Source organism: Lipotes vexillifer, unplaced genomic scaffold, assembly GCF_000442215.2.
Source record: "Lipotes vexillifer unplaced genomic scaffold, Lipotes_vexillifer_v1.1 scaffold125, whole genome shotgun sequence".
Lineage (NCBI taxonomy): Eukaryota > Metazoa > Chordata > Mammalia > Artiodactyla > Lipotidae > Lipotes > Lipotes vexillifer.
The window spans coordinates 321,567-340,902 of NW_006785403.1; the positions used below are offsets into that span (position 1 = coordinate 321,567).

Below are 19,336 nucleotides of genomic sequence, written 5' to 3' on the forward strand. Positions count from 1 at the left end.
GTCTAGAGATTGTGGGCTTGCCCAAGACTAAGCTTTCCTTAAGATGTCAGGAGCAACCTTCTCCTTCCCTAGCAACATTAGTATATTTTTAAATTTGGAAAACCCAGCTTCTAGATATTTACTGATATAGTCTACAATATGTGCCAGGAATGATTCCTCAGTCCTCTTTTTTTACCTCAGGGATTAGGACGTAAATTAATCGATGATTTAACCAGAGCCCTTGACTGGTGTTATGATTTTGTTTTTAAAGTAAGTAGACGTCAATTCATTCCTGTTTGCATATGCAAGATGATGGGGTTTTGCTATTGTAATGACTACACTGAACCATAACAAAAAATAACAAAAACAAAAAAAATGACACATACTGGGTTTTGTTCCCATATGTCTTCTTCATAGAATATAAATCTTTCTTTGACTGGAAAAGAAGTGTATCTGTTCTCATATTCCCATATGAAAAGGTGACATAATTCATTAATGTATTGGATGCCTAAAATTAAGAAAAGAAATTATGTAGCAATCTATTGGGCAACAAACTGGAGGTAGGCGGCTAGATAGATCACCAATATCCATGTTTATTCAGGTTACAGAAGAGGTGGTGGTAGAGACGTTGGTAAATGACATCTCTGAATAAAATTTAATCCAGAAATAGTAACCTCAAAACAAAATGGTTTGAATGTCATAGTATGCAATATGTAAACTTCTATTTTACTTTCCTTTAGTCTAGCAAAATGAGTCTCAAAATTAAATGTACACACAACAATCAACTGTATTCCTATATATTGGTGATAAACAAACAGAAAATTTAAAAAATTCTATTTACAATAGTATTAAAAAGAATAAAATACTCAGGAATAAATTTTAAAAGTGCATAAGTAACATTCTGAAAACTATAAAACATTACTGAAAGAAATTTTAAAAGACCTAAATAAATGGAAAGACATCCTAAATTCATTGATTTAAAGGCTATTAGGATGGCAACATTCTCCAAATTGATCTACAGATTCAACACAATCCCTATAAAATTTCAGCTGGCTTCTTTGCAGGAAACTGACAGGCTGATCTTAAAATTCATACAGAAATTCAAGGGACCCAGAATACCTAAAACAATCTTGAAATACAAGAACCAATTCAAGGGGTTGGGGTTTCTTTGGGGGGTGATAAAATTGTTCTAAAATTGACTGTGGTGATGGTTGTGTAGCTCTGTGACTACAAAAACCACTGAATTGTACAGTTTAAATAGGTGAATTGTATGCTCTCTGAATTACATCTCAATAAAAATTAAAAGAAGAAAAGAAAATGGAAAAAACTATTTTAAAATTGCATATACATATGTATAACTGTACAGAAGTGTAAATTCAAAGTTGTATGTTTTTTCCAAGTTAATTTGACTTTTCAGTGGTTACAGCCTAACCCTAAATTAGTATGCACTATAATCTCTAGATGACATATGGATTGTCAGAGATAATATGGATATATATAATGTTCCCTTTTAAACACTGAATCTAGATATGACTCCACTAAATTCTAAAGAAAAAAATGAATACTCAAAGAAAATGGGAACAGAATTCTAAAAGACCATAAACTTTAGCGATATTCCAGAGACAAATAGTTTTTCTTAAGAATAAGTGACAAAGCAAGGCCATGCAATTTGTCTTCATAAGTAAGAAATCCATCTTTTTAAGATGGAAGAATAAGTTACTTAATGACCTAAATATGGAGTCTAGAAAGTCAAAGATTCTGAGTTCTAGAGAGGACTGGAATATTACAATTCAACATAAAACCAGAAGTATTGTTAGTAAATAGTGAGTTGAAATATAAATATATATAAACCTCCTACATCAAAGGTTTACACTTTATATTCTGTATATACTTGTAATATATATAAGTATACAGTATATACAGATACGATTTCTATTATCTACCTACCTACCTACACATACACACAACCTCTTGCTTTCCCTTGAACTCATTAGTTTGTATATTTTTTGTATTTTGTATCTCACTTGATTCAGATCCTTGAACTCAGAAATTTTTATATTTTTGTATTTTGTCTCATTGGATTCAGATTCTTGTCTAAACATCCCTTTCTCAGAGATTCCTTCTCTGACCACCCTTTCTAAAACAGTACTCCCTATCACTCTCTAACCCTTAGCCTACCTTTTTTTCCTTCATAGTTTATAAATTACAAGTCATCATTTCATTTATTTGTTTACTCTTACCTCTCCACTAGGATGTCATTGTCTTTTATTCACCACTGTATCCCTAGTGACTACAACAGTACCTGGCAGTGGAAATAGTGTTAAGTATTTGTTGGAAGAACGAATAAAGCAAAGCATCCCAGAGCTTTCTTAAGGACTATTAAATCACTGTGCTGGGCTATAGAAACAGTAGCATAATTTATATCCCACATATTTCCAAATAGCATTTTTAAAAGATAATGTGAACATTTATAATAAGTTAGAATACAATAGCTAGGAAAAACCCAGTACAGTTATTTACCTGTTCCCAACACTGTGGTAAAAGTTCAGCTTCTACACGTGTTGGGCCAACATGACGTGCAAATGCCACACAACCCGTCAGTATCATTTGCCTGAAAGATAATACAGATGAATAAAGATTTGTATTTGCATAGAAAGCACAACTAGGACAAAGGGTTAAAAAGAGTCAGCTTTAATTAACATGAAGTACAATATTTTTGTACAATATTTTTGTACAAATTCAACTTTTCACAATGGACGGGCTGCCACCATTCAGCAGTGGCAAAACCATTTGTGAGAGATGTTGTGAAGGGATTCTCTACTGGTGTGAAGCTGAATCTCATAACCTTCTAAATTAACTTCCCACATATACATTCTGAGATTATAATATGTTTAATGCTTCAGTTTCTAGCTACTAAAACAATAGCTAGAAAACAAATATTTTCCTAGTAGTTCTATAATTAAAAACTACGATGTCATATTAGTAAAATGATATTTCTTTTTTTATTTAAAAAAATTTTAAATTTTTATTGAAGTATAGCTGATTTAAACTTATTTATTTATTTATTTTTAGTTGCATTGGGTCTTTGTTGCTGCGCGTGGGCTTTCTCTAGTTGCGGCGAGCAGGGCGCAACTTCTTCATTGTGGCGCACAGGCTTCTCACTGCGGTGGCTTCTCTTATTGCGGAGCACGGGCTCTAGGTGCAGGGCTTCAGTAGTCATGGCTCCCGCACTCTAGAGCACAGGCTCAGTACTTGTGGTGCACGGGTTTAGTTGCTCTGTGGCATGTGGGATCTTCCTGGACCAGGGCTCCGACCCGTGTCCCTTGCATTGGCAGGTGGGTTCTTAACCACTGAGCCACCAGGGAAGCCCAAAATGATATTTCTTAAATAAGAAATTTTGGTATTGCACCCAAGATAACTGTGGTATGCAGCTTCTGACATGGCTCCTAATGAGGTCCATCTCCTGATATTCATGCCCTTGAGTAATCCCATCTCCTTGAGTGTAGACTGGACCCCATGATTTGCTTCTAATGAAAAGAATAATGGCCAAAGTGATGGTATGTCACTTAGGAGATCAGATTACAAAAGCCTGTGATATCCATCTTGTGAGACACTTTCTTCTGCCTTCTCAGCTGGCAGGCTTTGATGAAGACACTGCCATGTTGGACAGTTTCATGTGGCTAGAAACTAAAGGCAACTTCTGGCCAAAAGCCAGTGAGGAACCGAGGCCCCCAGTCCAAAGATCCGTAAGAAACTGAATCCTGTCAACAACAAAGCTTAGAAGCAAATCCTTCCCCCATGGACCTTGAGGTGGCTGTAGCCACAGCCAACACCTTGACTACAGCTTTATAAGAGACCCTGAAGCAGAAGACCCAGATAAATTGACCCACATAAACTGTGTTATTTTAAACCACTTTCTTTTGGGGTAATTTGTTATGAAATAATATATAAATAACTAATGTGATAATTTCATTTGAATTGATAGATTTATAATTTAAAATTTTAAATAAGATTTTTCACTCTTCAGAATGAAGTTCCATTTAAAATGACTCTGAAAGGCAGAATTGCAAGTTCTTTTACTTTTGATTGACTATGACTTCAAAACAGTAAAACCTGATTAAAAAAAAAAAGTATGTTTTCCATAGATGTTTCAAAGTAGCCAACTTTAAAACCAAAATAGAATGTTTAATTCATACTAATTATAAAAGCCCAGGCATTACTCATTGCTATTTCTCAAAATACGTCAATTTAACTTAAACTGAATAATGACCTTACATTTCTATTTAGTTCAGCCAAGTTAGCTACAAATGTTCTCTCAGGCTGAGGAGAATAATAACAGACAAAAAGCATCTGGACAATGAGAAGGGAAATGTTGAGCCAATATGTCTTCATTGTATATTGCAGCTTCTCCTCACCATAACCTTGTAATTTTTATCTATCTGATTTCCCTTTATATTTATATCATTGTCTTCTATGCCTGTTTCTCAACTTTTCTTTTGTTTTTCTATTTTCTCCTACTTTAGGAAGGCAAATAAAGTGAATAAAAGAAAAATAGAAAAAGAAATTCCCAAGCTTTAAGACAGCACGTTAGCTGCCTGTTCCCACTGAAAATGTCCAAATGTCTGATCATTTTTACCCCCATAGTATATTAAAATAATGAGAAGTCATATATGTAGGTTCTAGAAAAATCTGATAATTATAGTAAATGAACTTTGGTGAAATTTAAGCATTTCAAACACACATAAGAAGTATATACTTATATAAGAGCTTCATGTAAAATGACTTTAAATCATGAGTCACCATCACTATACTAAAGCTGTACAAACTTGTTCAAAAAATGTTAGTCCCCTCAAAACAGGCTTCTTAGTCAGCAGAGTTAAGATTCAAAATTCTAAAAAATAGGACAGTTTTGAAATACATTTGAAAACAGAAAAGATCAGACGGTCTACAGATTATTAACAGCACTGGAAACAGGCTCCTGTGATAGTAAAAATAAACACTATTCCTACTTGTAGAAAATCATAGGATAGGAATTATTTGACACAGGTAGAAATATGGTGTTAGTTATGGCTGTTAGCATAGAACTGCCAAGATGCACTACTATTGTGCATAAAATTAAGTTTCTCTTAGGATGCAAGGAAGCTTGAGATTCATTAAGTAAAGTAACAACTGATTATATGTCAAACATATCATGCTAACTTAAAAATTTTGCTTTGTTATTCATATATATAGTTAATAAATTGATTAGTTTATTTTAATAAATAACTTTATTTCTGTAAGGTGAAAGATTTAAGTGTGGACATGAGTGTTTAAATCCTGACATATCTTGACCTAAAGTAAGGCTATAGGTACTTTTGGCCACCAGGCGGCAGCCGTTAGCTTTACATGCAGAGTCTATGAAAAAAGGCTATGTAGAACTAGAGGTTGCCTTGCAAATCTAAAAATGACAATGTAATAAGTGGTATTTAATTATTAACTAAGTTACCAATATAGGGAATAGTATTTTTCAAGGAGAAAATAAAATATTAATTTTCCTATATAGCACCATCGAATTGTCCTTAGAAAATTTTCAGTTTGCAATGAATGGAACTTGATTGAATTTCCCTTATTTCCATTTGACTAGCATGTAGATTAACCTTGACTGGATCCTGAAAAAACATGTTTCTCTGCTTGCTCAGGTATATTTTGGTAAGGGTAGGAAAGAGATATATGCTTATAGAGTTTTAAAGTCTACATGACTTTTTATTCTCATAGTGGAGAGATTCCTTGTGTTTAAAATTTTGAGCTTGATTTGTCTTATGGTTCACTTTTATGATATTCCAACATTCTCAGAAGAGGTAAAAACTGTAACAGTCAGTAAAACAAGTGCTGAAATTATATAGTTACCTAATCATAATGTATAATTCTATTTTTTGCAAAAGTATAAGCAAAAATTATTTCTTTATTAAGATAGAAAATTACTATGTAGAAAAACATTTCAATAGCTCAATCTTATCCAACTGGTGCTTAGTCTACCTACCCATCCACCGGGATGTTTTGTTCACAGTCACACTTGCACGGCTTCACCTAGTATTTAAAGGTCTTACCTTCTGAGGCAGACCTCTATCACTGTTGCTTGATCAAAACCCATTCCCCTTTCTTCCAGAGAGTCTCTCGATGTGTGGCCCATCCCCCCACCACCATCAGGTATAACTCATTTCCCCATTCAGGCATCCTTGATTGTAGGTATTTGACTCAGGACTAACCAAAACACTGTATCCCTTTAGCCACACAGAAACTGCTTTACAGATAGCTTAGTGATGCAGACATTCATATATTAAATATTTTATTTCTTGTAAAGCATAACCATGAAGAGGCCATGGTGTATCTAGTTCATCTGTGGGGAAAAAGGGAAATATTTAGTTCCTGGAAATCAAATGTGAAAGATAAAAGCAAAGAAATATCTGAATTAGAAATCCAAAGGTAACTAACACAAAAGTGTACAAATTCAACATGAGTAGTTGGAATGACAAGAATGAAAACACTGCAGGGCACTGTGAACAAGGTCAGTGTTTCCTCTGTTTATTAAAATAGATATAAGAAAGAAAAGATGGCATTTATATTAAAATGATAATCATGATGCCAAATTAATAAAATTAATAAGTCAACATTACATTTATTTACCAAAGAAGTGGTCATACCCACCTTTGCTCATCATCTGGTCTCTTGATCAAATTGAAAAGTATGTGGAGAAGCTGATCTCTCTCTTTAGGCTCAGGATGTAGGCAGGCTGTACACAATATGAGGGGGATCAACTCCTAAAGAAATATGAAGGTGGAAAAAGTCAAAGTAAAAATGCATTGCAGAATATTCTTTTTTTCCCCAATGTATTCTTAAATGGACATTTAAAATGAAATAAACCTCAGCATATACAGGAGCAAATTTTAACTTTGTAAGGCTGATAATTCAAGAGAAAACACTGAAACATATTTTTATGTTGGTTGTGCAGAAGATGCAGATCACAATGCAATAAAGTAACTTAAAATTCAAATAACCTTGTTTTCTTATCCAATACTTCCCAAGGGTCTATTAGCTTTTAAACTAAATAACATTCTATCTTACTATAAGCTGATATAGTAGTTTTGATTTTGTGGGTTTTTTTTTTTTTTTTTTTTTTTTTTTTGCGGTCCGCGGGCCTCTCACTGTTGTGGCCTCTCCCGTTGCGGAGCACAGGCTCCGGACGCGCAGGCCCTGCAGCCATGGCTCACGGGCCCAGCTGCTCTGCGGCATGTGGGATCTTCCTGTACCGGGGCACGAACCCGTGTCCCCTGCACCAGCAGGCGGACTCTCAACCACTGCACCACCAGGGAAGTCCAGTAGTTTTAATTTTGAAAGTGTTTTTAAACAAACACTTGCAGAAGTTAACTATACTTTAAAACTTAAAATGATAACAGAAAAGACAACTTGTCCCACTTCCATAAGCACAATATAATCTTTCTTAAGATTAGATATAATTAATAATTTTGTAATCTTAGCACCTAACCTAGTGGCTAATTTTAAAGACCATTTCCACAGGTGTTGAATGCTCTCAGTACAACTACAAAATGTTAGTAGAAATGCTTTATGCTGAAATGAAAATTTTTAACAATATTTTGTTTGTTGCACTTTCAACATGCAGAGGTAAATTCAATATTTTCAAGGAAAGTAATAGACAAAAGTTTATTTCTCTCTTCCAAAGAAGTATTTTTGAAAATTAAAGTTGTTTCCCATTTTAATTAAATTAAGACTAAATTCTAAAATATATTCAAAGGATATTAATGTTTTTCATTTTTGGAATAGATTTTCAAATCTAATGAAATAAAAGTCCAAAAGTGATGAAATATTTTTGGAGAGAAATCCTCTAACTTACTTTGCAGATATTTTAAAGAAATCACTATGATGTAATAAAAAGGGTAGAATGATTACTCCCATTTCTTTTTCCCATCTGCCTCCCTACCCACCAAAAAGTACTAGCAGATTTAAAATAGGAATTGATCATTACATACTAATACATGGTACCTTGAAGAAAAGTCTACACTGTAGAAGTATCTTCCTATTTTGAAGATGCTCCCTTAGAAACAGATGATATGCTTTTTAGAGGAGTTGAGACTGAAACTTAAAGGCGTGACTAGAAGTCCTTTCCATTATTTTTAACATCTTTATATATTACGCTAAAATTATAATTACTCGGTATAATTCTAAATTGAAAGTACAAAGATGTAGATAAGAAGAGCTAAGAATAAATCTGAGAAGCAAAAAGAAATTTAAAACATTTATTCTGCCATCTATTTAGGCACCTCTGTACGTTTTAGATTAGTGAATAACTGAAAAGCAAAAGAAATAAAAAATAATTAGGGAAAATAATTTTGCACTGGGAATGGAACAGTATGTGTATGGATCCTATATTGTTATATAATGTTTCCACAGATGCTTAATATGTTGCTTGATGGGTAAGTCTTGACTTTGGAGGAGAAAATAACCTTTTATAAAATATTAGGATAGAAGACCATTAATATCAAGGATCCTTAAGGATTCCATTGAGGCTGCTAAGAGCCAATGATACTAATAAGAGGACTAAGACTGCACATCAGCATATCACACTGAGAGTAGAACTTTAAGGATGAAAAAGTAGTTATTCTAGAAGGCACTAACAAAAAGAGAAAATATTTTAATGCCTGAAAATCAAAAAGATCCTAAATATTTTATTTGTACTTTCCCCTCATGTCAGACCTTTCTCTCCAACGGGTTTTCTTGCTTCCTCATAACCCTTCTTCCTGCTTTCCAATCATCTCCAAAATATATGCTCTTACGTTATATTATTTCATTCTCTTCCTATTGTATTACTCTTTAAAAAAATAAACTTATGAAATGTAGGTAAGATATCTGTTATAATTGCAAATACATGCATATACACTCTGTTTAAAATATAGAATAAATAGCTTCTTTATCTCCATAACAAGTATAACAAAATAGCTGTTGTTGTTTATTTTTTGTGCCTCACATTTTCTTTTCCTTTTCTCTTTACTTTAAAATCATGACACTTAGTGATTCTTAATCGAAGAGGAAGTTTATGTCATACATTAATATAAAGAATCTTTTAACTGGAATATGGCTATAGATGTGCTAAACCAAGAACCCTGAACTTGGAGGAGCTAGAAGAGCTCCTGCCTCAATACTTCTTAGTACCAAAGAACCTAATGAAAACCACGAATTTCTCTGATTTTTAGTTTCCTCAAGTGAAATATATAGGAATTAATTAAGATTAGTGCAGAAATCAAAAATTCTTTATATATATCTTTACATATATTTCTGTATTTTTCTTATCTATGGCTAATGGGACTGTTAATTTTTCCTTCTGAGATCAAAGTTGGCCTCAAAAAGCCTTCTCAACACAGCAGCCATTACCAACCAATCCAAACTGACACATGGGAGCAAAACGATTTGTCAGGCCTTGTCTCCTTGAACTCTAAAATTATGCTCAATCACAGTTAGTAATAATTTATATTGCCATCTGTTTTTATTTATTGCTGGATAAATCAACAAATATGGGAAGTCATTGCGAATAAGTTTTGGTTGATAGCCTATGGCAAGGAGAACTGGGTACAGCCTGGCACATTAATGGCTATGGCAGTTATAACCCAGTGTATAAAGTATGCCAGATGGTCTCCTCTTCTTACAGCAACACTGAGCTGAGAAGAGGCCCAGAAAGTGATGGCAGAAAAAAGTGGAAAGTGTAGTCTGTTTATGATAGAGCCATCAAGGATTTTAATTGCTAAGTTATGACTAGCTCCAAATATCCTAATTTCCTCTTCCTCTATCATTCATTTATTTATTCACAACTTCTATTTGTACCATTCCTGAAATAATGAATTCTGTGTTAAGTGTGTATCTGCTGTGCTGTATATCCCTTATTTATCGTGAATTCACCTTTTTCAAGCCTATGAAGTACTAATTCATCCATTTAAGACCCTATTTACCATTTTCACACTACAGATGACCCTTGAACAACACGGTTTTGTACTGTGTGGGTCCACTTATGTGCAGATTTTTTCCCTTAAGTATGTATTACAGTAGTACACAATCTGTGGTTGGCTGAATGAAAAGTTATACTGGGATTTTGAACTGTGTGTGGGTCAGCACCCATAACCTCTGCATTGTTCAAGGAAGGGTCAACTGTATTTATAAATTTATAGATTTGAATCAATATTCTCCCTTTGGTATCATCTCTCCAACTGATGAAGTCTAGTGTTTAAAAAACTTTCCTTATAATTATAAATAAAACATTTAAAAAATGGTGGCTAAATTTTCTTCAGAAAACAATGTGATAGTGGTTTTGAAAATGTCTTTGAATAATAACCATGGTAAAATAATACTTATAGCTTTGGTAACATTATATCCAAAAAGAATCCCTTGCCCCGCCCATAAAAATGTTATTGTCTCCATATTTCAAGGCAACAGAAATTTTAAATATTTTCAAACATACTTTAGCACCTGATAGTACTCAATTAATGTGTATTGAAGTGAAATACAACACTGATCTACAGATCATTAGAGAGGAAATCAGTGTAGTAATCCTATTGCAGAAGGTATTCCAGTACCTTATTACCACAATACTAGAAAACATATTTCCAAGGCCTATAGAATTCATTAACCTAAAAACTGAGTAATTTGCACTTTACTCAAGTGAATGATTTTTGCTTTAACTATTTTGATTTTTGCAATTTTAACAACAATGCTAGTTTTCTCTATATGAAAGCTCTCCCACTCTTCCTATGAAATTTTGTACAGAATTAAACAGGAAAGGCTTCCAGGATTTTCCTTTCAGTTTTCTTTTTTTAAATATTTATTTATTTTATTTATTTATTTTCTTTTGGCTATGTTGGGTCTTAGTTAGACCACGTGGGGTCTTCGTTGAAGCGTGCAGGATCTTTCGTTGCAGTGCAGGCTCTTCATTGTGGCGTGCAGGATTTTCTCTCTCTAGTTGTGGTGAACGGGCTCCAGAGCGCATGGGCTCTGTAGTTTGCAGCACATGGGCTCTCTGGTTGAGGCGCGCGAGCTCAGTAGTTGTGGCGCTTGGGCTTAGTTGCCCCGAGGCATGTGGGATCTTAGTTCCCCAACCAGGGAAGGAACACACGTCCCCTGCATTGGAAGGTGGATTCTTTACCACTGGACCACCAGGGAAGTCCCTTCTTTTCAGTTTTACAAGTAAAACAAAATAACTTCTAATAATAATAAAGAAATCACTTTCAGTAAGATTAGTGTGTGTTCAGACTACAATAACAGAAGGAAAAAATAGTACCTAAACAGGATCTAAAACAATGTGAGTGATCAGATGTTAAAGGGGAAAGAAATGAAGTAGGAAATGAGATCAGGGAAATTTTAAAAGTAAAAAAAAAAAGCATGGATATGTTGATAAGATAATGGCTCCCAAATCTGAAAGGAATCTAAACCATAAAAAGCATTTAGATCAGATGCCAAGGAGGAAATGTTTGAGTACTTCAGGTCAAGAAGCAAAATTCTATAGTTCTAGAAAGGTGACATTAGTCCAATTAATTATAGTTCACTGCTTGTCCTCACTGTTCCACTAAAATTATTTCCTATAACCCAAGCTTCGTTAAAAATTTTAGATAGGGGACATCCCTGGTGGTGTAGTGGTTAAAAATCCACCTGCCGATTCAGGGGACACGGGTTGGAGCCCTGGTCCAGGAAGATCCCACATGCCGCAGCGCAACTAAGCCCGTGTGCCACAACTACTGAGCCTGTGCTCCAGAACCCGCGAACCACAACTACTGAAGCCCGTGTGCCACAACTACTGAAGCCCATGCACCTAGAGCCCGTGCTCCATAACAACAGGAACCACCGCAATGCGAAGCCTGTGCACCACAACAGAGAGTATCCCCTGCTTGCCGCAACTAGAGAAAGCCCGCGTGCAGCAACAAAGACCCAACATAGCCAAAAAATAAATATATTAATTAACTTAAAAATTTTAGATAACTGTTATTAAATTTTTTTACATCTAGTCTTTTGCCTAGGGATTAAGCAATAATGAATTACAATTTAAATTCAAGTACCAACAAGTGTACACCCTCTGATTTAGATTTTCAGTTGAAATTTGTCAGGATGTTGACAATAACATGTAAAGAAAAAACATAAAGAACAAACATTGCAAAGACTCACATAAGGAAAAGAAAAGATTACTCACCTCTGGAAAAGTTTTACACTTCAAGGGCTGCTAAAATATCTATTTGTAGAATTATTAATATCTATAATTCCTGGAGCTCAGCCTTTAGGAAGCCTAACTGAAATACTTAAGTGACTTTCAAACTCTGATACTGCTAAAGAGCATGTGATTTACTCCAAAAATTACAAGATACACACATACACACACAGTCTACATGGGTAAAGAAGATGGTCCAAGCTTATGTACTTTACTGTACTATCTACTATATTACTCTCATACAGTTGTAATTATCTGGGGCTATTATTACACGTAAGTTAAAAATTTACCATGGAGTAACCACGAATGGCAATGTAAAAGAGCAAAATTTAGTTTCTCAGAAGATGAGCAAGTCTTTAGAGGTACTAGCTACTTTTAAGTCTTTTAGGGAATTGGTGTACTCCTTTAACTTTTTTCTTTTTATAGCTTTAATGATACATATTTTATATATCATGAAACTCATCCATTTCAAGTGTACATTCAGTGGTTTTTTTCAGTATATTCAGAGTTCTGCAACCATCCCCAATCTAATTGTGGAACATCCTACAAAGAAAGCTTGGACTCATTTTCCATTTCACCTTGCTGCACCCCCATTCCAGGCCCAGGCTTCTCCTTTGCTTTTCTAATTTAGCTAGCTGATGACATATATTTCCTTGCCGCAGAATAAAAATGAACATTAAATTTAGATGCATTATTTTAAAATGCTTTTAGAAGTAATTCTTTAAGAAATCTTATTTTAAATTACAGAATTTCCCTTTCAAATGCATTTAAAGCAGAAAATGTGAAAAATCAACTTCTTTAGCCTATTTTACTATATACATATATCATATGACAAATATATTTACTTTGTAATTTGGTTTGAAAGATAAAAGTTCCTCAACCAACCCATTAATGTGAACTACTATATAGAAAATCAGTTCATTAATTTTATTTTTTTCTCCCAAAATGAACAGGCAAAAAAGTCTTTTAAAATACAAGCTGGTAAAAAGAGATTATCACGGGCTTTCCTGGTGGTGCAGTGGTTGAGAGTCTGCCTGCCGATGCAGGGGACATGGGTTCGTGCCCGTGTCCGGGAGGATCCCACATGCCGCGGAGCGGCTGGGCCCGTGAGCCATGGCCGCTAAGCCTGCGTGTCCGGAGCCTGTGCTCCGCAATGGGAGAGGCCACAACAGTGAGAGGCCCGCGTATCGCAAAAAAAAATAATAAAAAAAAAAGAGAGATTATCACTACTTTGCAGAACATAGGAGAAAATTTTTTTTTCACTTTTTATCATCTCTGAAATTGGGATGCACCTTACAATGGACAGCGTATCATAAATTAATTGGAATTCTTATTTCTTAAAGGTACATAATTGTTACACTCAATGGTATCTTAAATTTGAAAATACTGTATGTTGAATTTGGAAAATGCTATAATTGTGCCCTGAAGGTTAAGTGAGGTTGCGATGTTTCTTTTAAAAAACAAAAACAAATAACACTAATATCTATAGTCACTGTACTTTCCATTTTTATACAACACGAAGTTTAATTTATTAGACAGTTTTAATTAACCTTTATGTCACTCCATTTAAAATAGTGGGTTATAAAGTCAATTGAATGGGTCACAAAGAGCTTTTTTCTTTTTTATTGTTTACTTAGGTATATTCTTTAGTGTTTTAAAATATTTATAAAATCCTGTTTGATACTATCTTCTAACTTTTTGTAATAAAGGCAAGACTTGATTTGTAACACTTTTCTTTTAATTACATGTGTAATTATATACTGGCAAATGATGTAAAATATCTTCCTTACTGACAGTGTAGTCAATAAAGCTTGAAATACCTAATTTAAAACATATTTAAAAGACTATAGAAGACTAGATATTATGCAGTCTTGAGAATGAGAAAGCTCTTTATCTACTGACATAGAAAGTTACAAAAATATGTTACAAGGAAAACAAGCAAAGTGCAAACTAGTGCATAGAGTATGGTAGCATTTGCATAATTCATGGAGAGATCATATATTTGAGTTTGCTTATACATGCAGAAAATACCTCTGAAAGAATACAATACAGCTCCAATAATAGTTGGAGACTTCCATACCCCAGTTTCGTTAATGGACAGAATATCTAGACAAAAGATCAGTAAGGAAATAGAGGACTTCAACAATGTAAAACAATTAGACCTAATAGACATATATAGACCACTCTAGATGACAACAGCAGAATATATATTATTTTCAGGTGCACATGGAACATTCTCAAGGAGAGAACATATGTTAGGCTATAGACAATTCTCGGTAAGTTTTTAAAAGATTGAAATCACACAAAGAAACTTCTCCAGCCACACTGGAAATTAAAAATCAATAACTGAAGGGAAACTGGAATATTCAGTAATATGTTGATGTTAAACAACACATTCTTAAACAACAAATGGGGCAAAGAAATCACACTTTGAGACAAATGAAAAAGAGAAACAGAACATACCAAAATGTGTGAAATGTAGCATAAGCAGGACACAGAGGGAAATTTATAGTTGTAATTGCCTACATTAAAAAAGCAAGATCCCAAGTCAACAACCTTGCAACAAAGAGCAAACTAAACTAAGGGCCAGCTGAAAGAAGAAAATAATAAAGATTCGAGTAGAGATAAATGAAATATACACAAGGAAAACAAGGGAATCAGCAAAATCAGAAGTTGGTTCTTTGAAAAGATCAACACAATTGACAATCCTTTAGCTAGACTGACTAAGAGAAAAAGAGAGAAGATGCAAATAACTAGAATCAGAAATAAAGGAGAGGACATTAGTAGCAACCTTACAAAAATTAAAAGGATTATAAGTGAATACCATAAATGATGCTTCACCAACAAATTAGATAATCAAGAAATGAACTAATTCCTAGAATCACATAAATTACCAAAACTGAGTCAAGACAGGTAGAAAATCACAACAGACCAAAAACAAGCTAATAGATTGAACAAGTAATAAAAACCCTCCCCCAAAGAAAACTTCTAGGATCAGAACTGATGAATTCTAAAACACATTTAAAGAATTATTAGGGGGACCTGGCCTGAGGAGCAGGGGCGGGAGCTTTGAGACTAGGGTGGCACGAGAGGACTCTGGGAGGGCTCACGCCAAGGAGTACTTCCCAGAACTTCTGCTGCCAGGGTCCTTGTCCCCACGGTGAGCCACAGCCACCCCCCACCTCTGCAGGAGAGCCTCCAACACTAGCAGACATGTGGATGAAAGGCTCTTGGTGCTCCAGCCAGGCGTCAGGGCTGTGCCTCTGAGGTGGGACAGCCAAGTTCAGGATACTGGTCCACAAGAGACCTCCCAGCTCCTCGTAATATCAAATGGTGAAAATCTCCAAGAGATCTCCATCTCAACGCCAAGACCCAGCTTCACTCAACGACCAGCAAGCTACAGTGCTGGACACCCTATGCAAAACAACTAGCAAGACAGGAACACAACCCCATCCATTAGCAGAGAGGCTGCCTAAAATCATAAGGCCACAGACACCCCAAAACACACCACCAGACGGGGACCTGCTAACCAGAAAGACAAGATCCAGCCTCATCCACCAGAACACAGGCACCAGTCCCCTCCACCAGGAAGCCTACATAACCCACTGAACAAACCTTAGCCACTGGGGGCAGACACCAAAAACAATGGGAACTACGAACCTGCAGCCTGCAAAAGGAGACCCCAAACACAGTAAGTTAAGCACAATGAGAAGACAGAGAAACAAACAGCAGATGAAGGAGCAAGGCAAAAACCCACCAGACCTAACAAATGAAGAGGAAATAGGCAGTCAACCTGAAAGAGAATTCAGAATAATGATAGTGAAGATGATCCAAAATCTTGGAAATAGAATGGAAAAATTCAAGAAACATTTAACAAGGACCTAGAAGACCTAAGGAGCAAACAAACAGTGATGAACAACACAATAAATGAAATTAAAAATTCTTTAGAAGGGATCAATAGCAGAATAACTGAAGCAGAAGAATGGATAAGTGACATGGAAGATAAAGTAGTGGGAATAACTACTGCAGAGTAGAATAAAGAAAAAAAGAATGAAAAGAATTGAGGACAGTGTCAGAGACCTCTGGGACAACATTAAACACACCAACATTCAAATTTCAGGGGTCCCAGAAGAAGAAGAGAAAAAGAAAGGGACTGAGAAAATACTTGAAGAGATTATAGTTGAAAACTTCCCTAATATGGGAAAGAAAATAGTTAATCAAGTCCAGGAAGCACAGAAAGTCCCATACAGGATAAATCCAAGGAGAAACACACCAAGACACATATTAATCAAACTATCAAAAATTAAATACAAAGAAAAAATATTAAAAGCAGCAAGGCAAAAACAACAAATAACACACAAGGGAATCCCCATAAGGTTAACTGCTGATCTTTAAGCAGAAACTCTGCAAGCCAGAAGGGAATGACAGGACATATTTAAAGTGATGAAGGAGAAAAACCTACAACCAAGATTACTCTACCCAGCAAGGATCTCATTCAGATTTGACAGAGAAATTAAAACCTTTACAGACAAGCATAAGCTAAGAGAATTCAGCACCACCAAACCAGCTTTACAACAAATGCTAAAGGAACTTCTCTAGGCAGGAAACACAAGAGAAGGAAAAGACCTACCATAACAAACCCAAAACAATTACGAAAATGATAATAGGAACATACATATCAATAATTACCTTAAATGTAAAAGGATTAAATGCTCCAACCAAAATCCATAGACTGGCTGAAAGGATACAAAAACAAGACCCGTATATATGTTGTCTACAAGAGACCCACTTCAGACCTAGGGACACATACAGACTGAAAGTGAGGGGATGGAAAAAGATATTCCATGCAAATGGAAATCAAAAGAAGCTGGAGTAGCAATTCTCATATCAGACAAAATAGACTTTAAAATAAAGACTATTACAAGTGACAAAGAAGGACAGTATATAATGATCAAGGGATCGACCAAAGAAGTAGATATAACAATTGTAAATATTTATGCACCCAACATAGGAGCACCTCAATATATAAGGCAAATACTAACAGCCATAAAAGGGGAAATTGACAGTAACACAATCATAGTAGGGGACTTTAACACCCCACTTTCACCAATGGACAGATCATCCAAAATGAAAATAAATAAGGAAACACAGGCTTCAAATGATACATTAAACAAGATGGACTTAATTGATAAATATAGGACATTCCACCCAAAAACAGAAGAATACACATTCTTCTCAAGTGCTCATGGAACATTCTGCAGGATAGATCATATCTTGGGTCACAAATCAAGCCTTGGTAAATTTAAGAAAATTGAAATCGTATCAAGTATCTTTTCCGACCACAACGCTATGAGACTAGATATCAATTACAGGAAAATATCTGTTAAAAAATACAAACACATGGAGGCTAAACAATACATTACTTAATAATCAATAGATCACCAAAGAAATCAAAGAGGAAATCAAAAAATACCTAGAAACAAATGACAATGAAAACATGACGACCCAAAACCTAAGGGATGCAGAAAAAGTAGTTCTAAGAGGGAAGTCTATAGCAATACAATCCTTCCTTAAGAAACAAGAAACATATCAAGTAAACAACCTAACCTTACACCTAAAGGAATTAGAGAAAGAAGAACAAAAAAACCGCAAAGTTAGCAGAAGGAAAGAAATCATAAAGACCAGATCAGAAATAAATGAAAAAGAAATGAAGGAAACCATAGCAAAGATCAATAAAACTAAAAGCTGGTTCTTTGGGAAGATAAACAAAATTCATAAACCATTAGTCAGACTCATCAAGAAAAATAGGGAGACTACTCATATCAATAGAATTAGAAATGAAAAAGGAGGAGGAACAACTGACACTGCAGAAATACAAAGGATCATGAGAGATTACTACAAGCAACTATATGCACAAGGATCATGAGAGATTACTACAAGCAACTATATGGACAACCTGGAAAAAAAGGACAAATTCTTAGAAATGTACAACCTGCCAAGACTGAATCAGGAAGAAATAGAAAATATGAACAGAACAATCAGAAGCACTGAAATTGAAACTGTGATTAAAAATCTTCCAACAAACAAAAGCCCAGGACCAGATGGCTTCACAGGCGAATTCTATCAAACATTTAGAGAAGACCTAACATCTATCCTTCTCAAACTCTTGCAAAATATAGCAGATGGAGGAACACTCCCAAATTCATTCTACTAGGCCACCATCACCCTGATACCAACACCAGAAAAGATGTTCCAAAGAAAGAAAACTACAGGCCAATATCACTGATGAACATAGATGCAAAAATTCTCAACAAAATACTAGCAAACAAAACCCAGCAGCACATTAAAAGGATCATACACCGTGATCAAGTGGGATTTATCCCAGATATGCAAGGATTCTTCAATATACGCAAATCAATCAATGTGATACACCATATTAACAAATTGAAGGGGAAAAACCATATGATCATCTCAATAAATGCAGAGAAAACTTTCAACAAAATTCAATACCCATTTATGATAAAAACTCTCCAGAAAGTAGGCACAGAGAGAACTTACCTGAACATAAAAAAGGCCATATATGACAAACCCACAGCCAACATCATCCTCAATGGTGAAAAACTGAAACCCTTTCCACTAAGATCACGAACAAGACAAGGTTGCCCACTCACAGCACTATTGTTCAACATAGTTTTGGAAGTTTTAGCCACAACAATCAGAGAAGAAAAGGAAATAAAAGGAATCCAAATTGGAAAAGAAGAAGTAAAGCTGTCACTGTTTGCAGATGACATGATACTATACATAGAGAATCCTAAAGATGCTACCAGAAAACTACTAGAGCTAATCAATGAATTTGGTAAAGTAGTAGGATACAAAATTAATACACAGAAATCTCTAGCATTCCTATACACTAATGATGAAAAATCTGAAAGTGAAATTAAGAAAACACTCCCATTTACCACTGCAGCAAAAAGAATAAAGTATCTAGGAATAACCTACCTAAGGAGAAAAAAGACCTGTATGCAGAAAATTATAAGACTCTGATGTAAGAAATTAAAGATGATACAAATAGATGGAGACATATACCATGTTCTTGGATTGGAAGAATCAACACTGTGAAAA

The 19,336-nt window shown here is 34.9% G+C and overlaps 1 protein-coding gene across 1 annotated transcript in view; it reads right to left on the reverse strand.

The window, feature by feature from the left end:
• RELCH (RAB11 binding and LisH domain, coiled-coil and HEAT repeat containing) overlaps nucleotides 1-19,336 on the reverse strand; it is a 120,992-nt gene that overhangs the window by 49,614 nt on the left and 52,042 nt on the right. The window contains exons 11-12 of the mRNA XM_007457529.1: nucleotides 6,664-6,776; nucleotides 2,500-2,590 (exon numbers count right to left, since the gene is read on the reverse strand). Of these exons, the coding sequence (XP_007457591.1) occupies nucleotides 2,500-2,590; nucleotides 6,664-6,776 (204 nt within the window). The remainder of the gene's footprint in view (nucleotides 1-2,499; nucleotides 2,591-6,663; nucleotides 6,777-19,336) is intronic.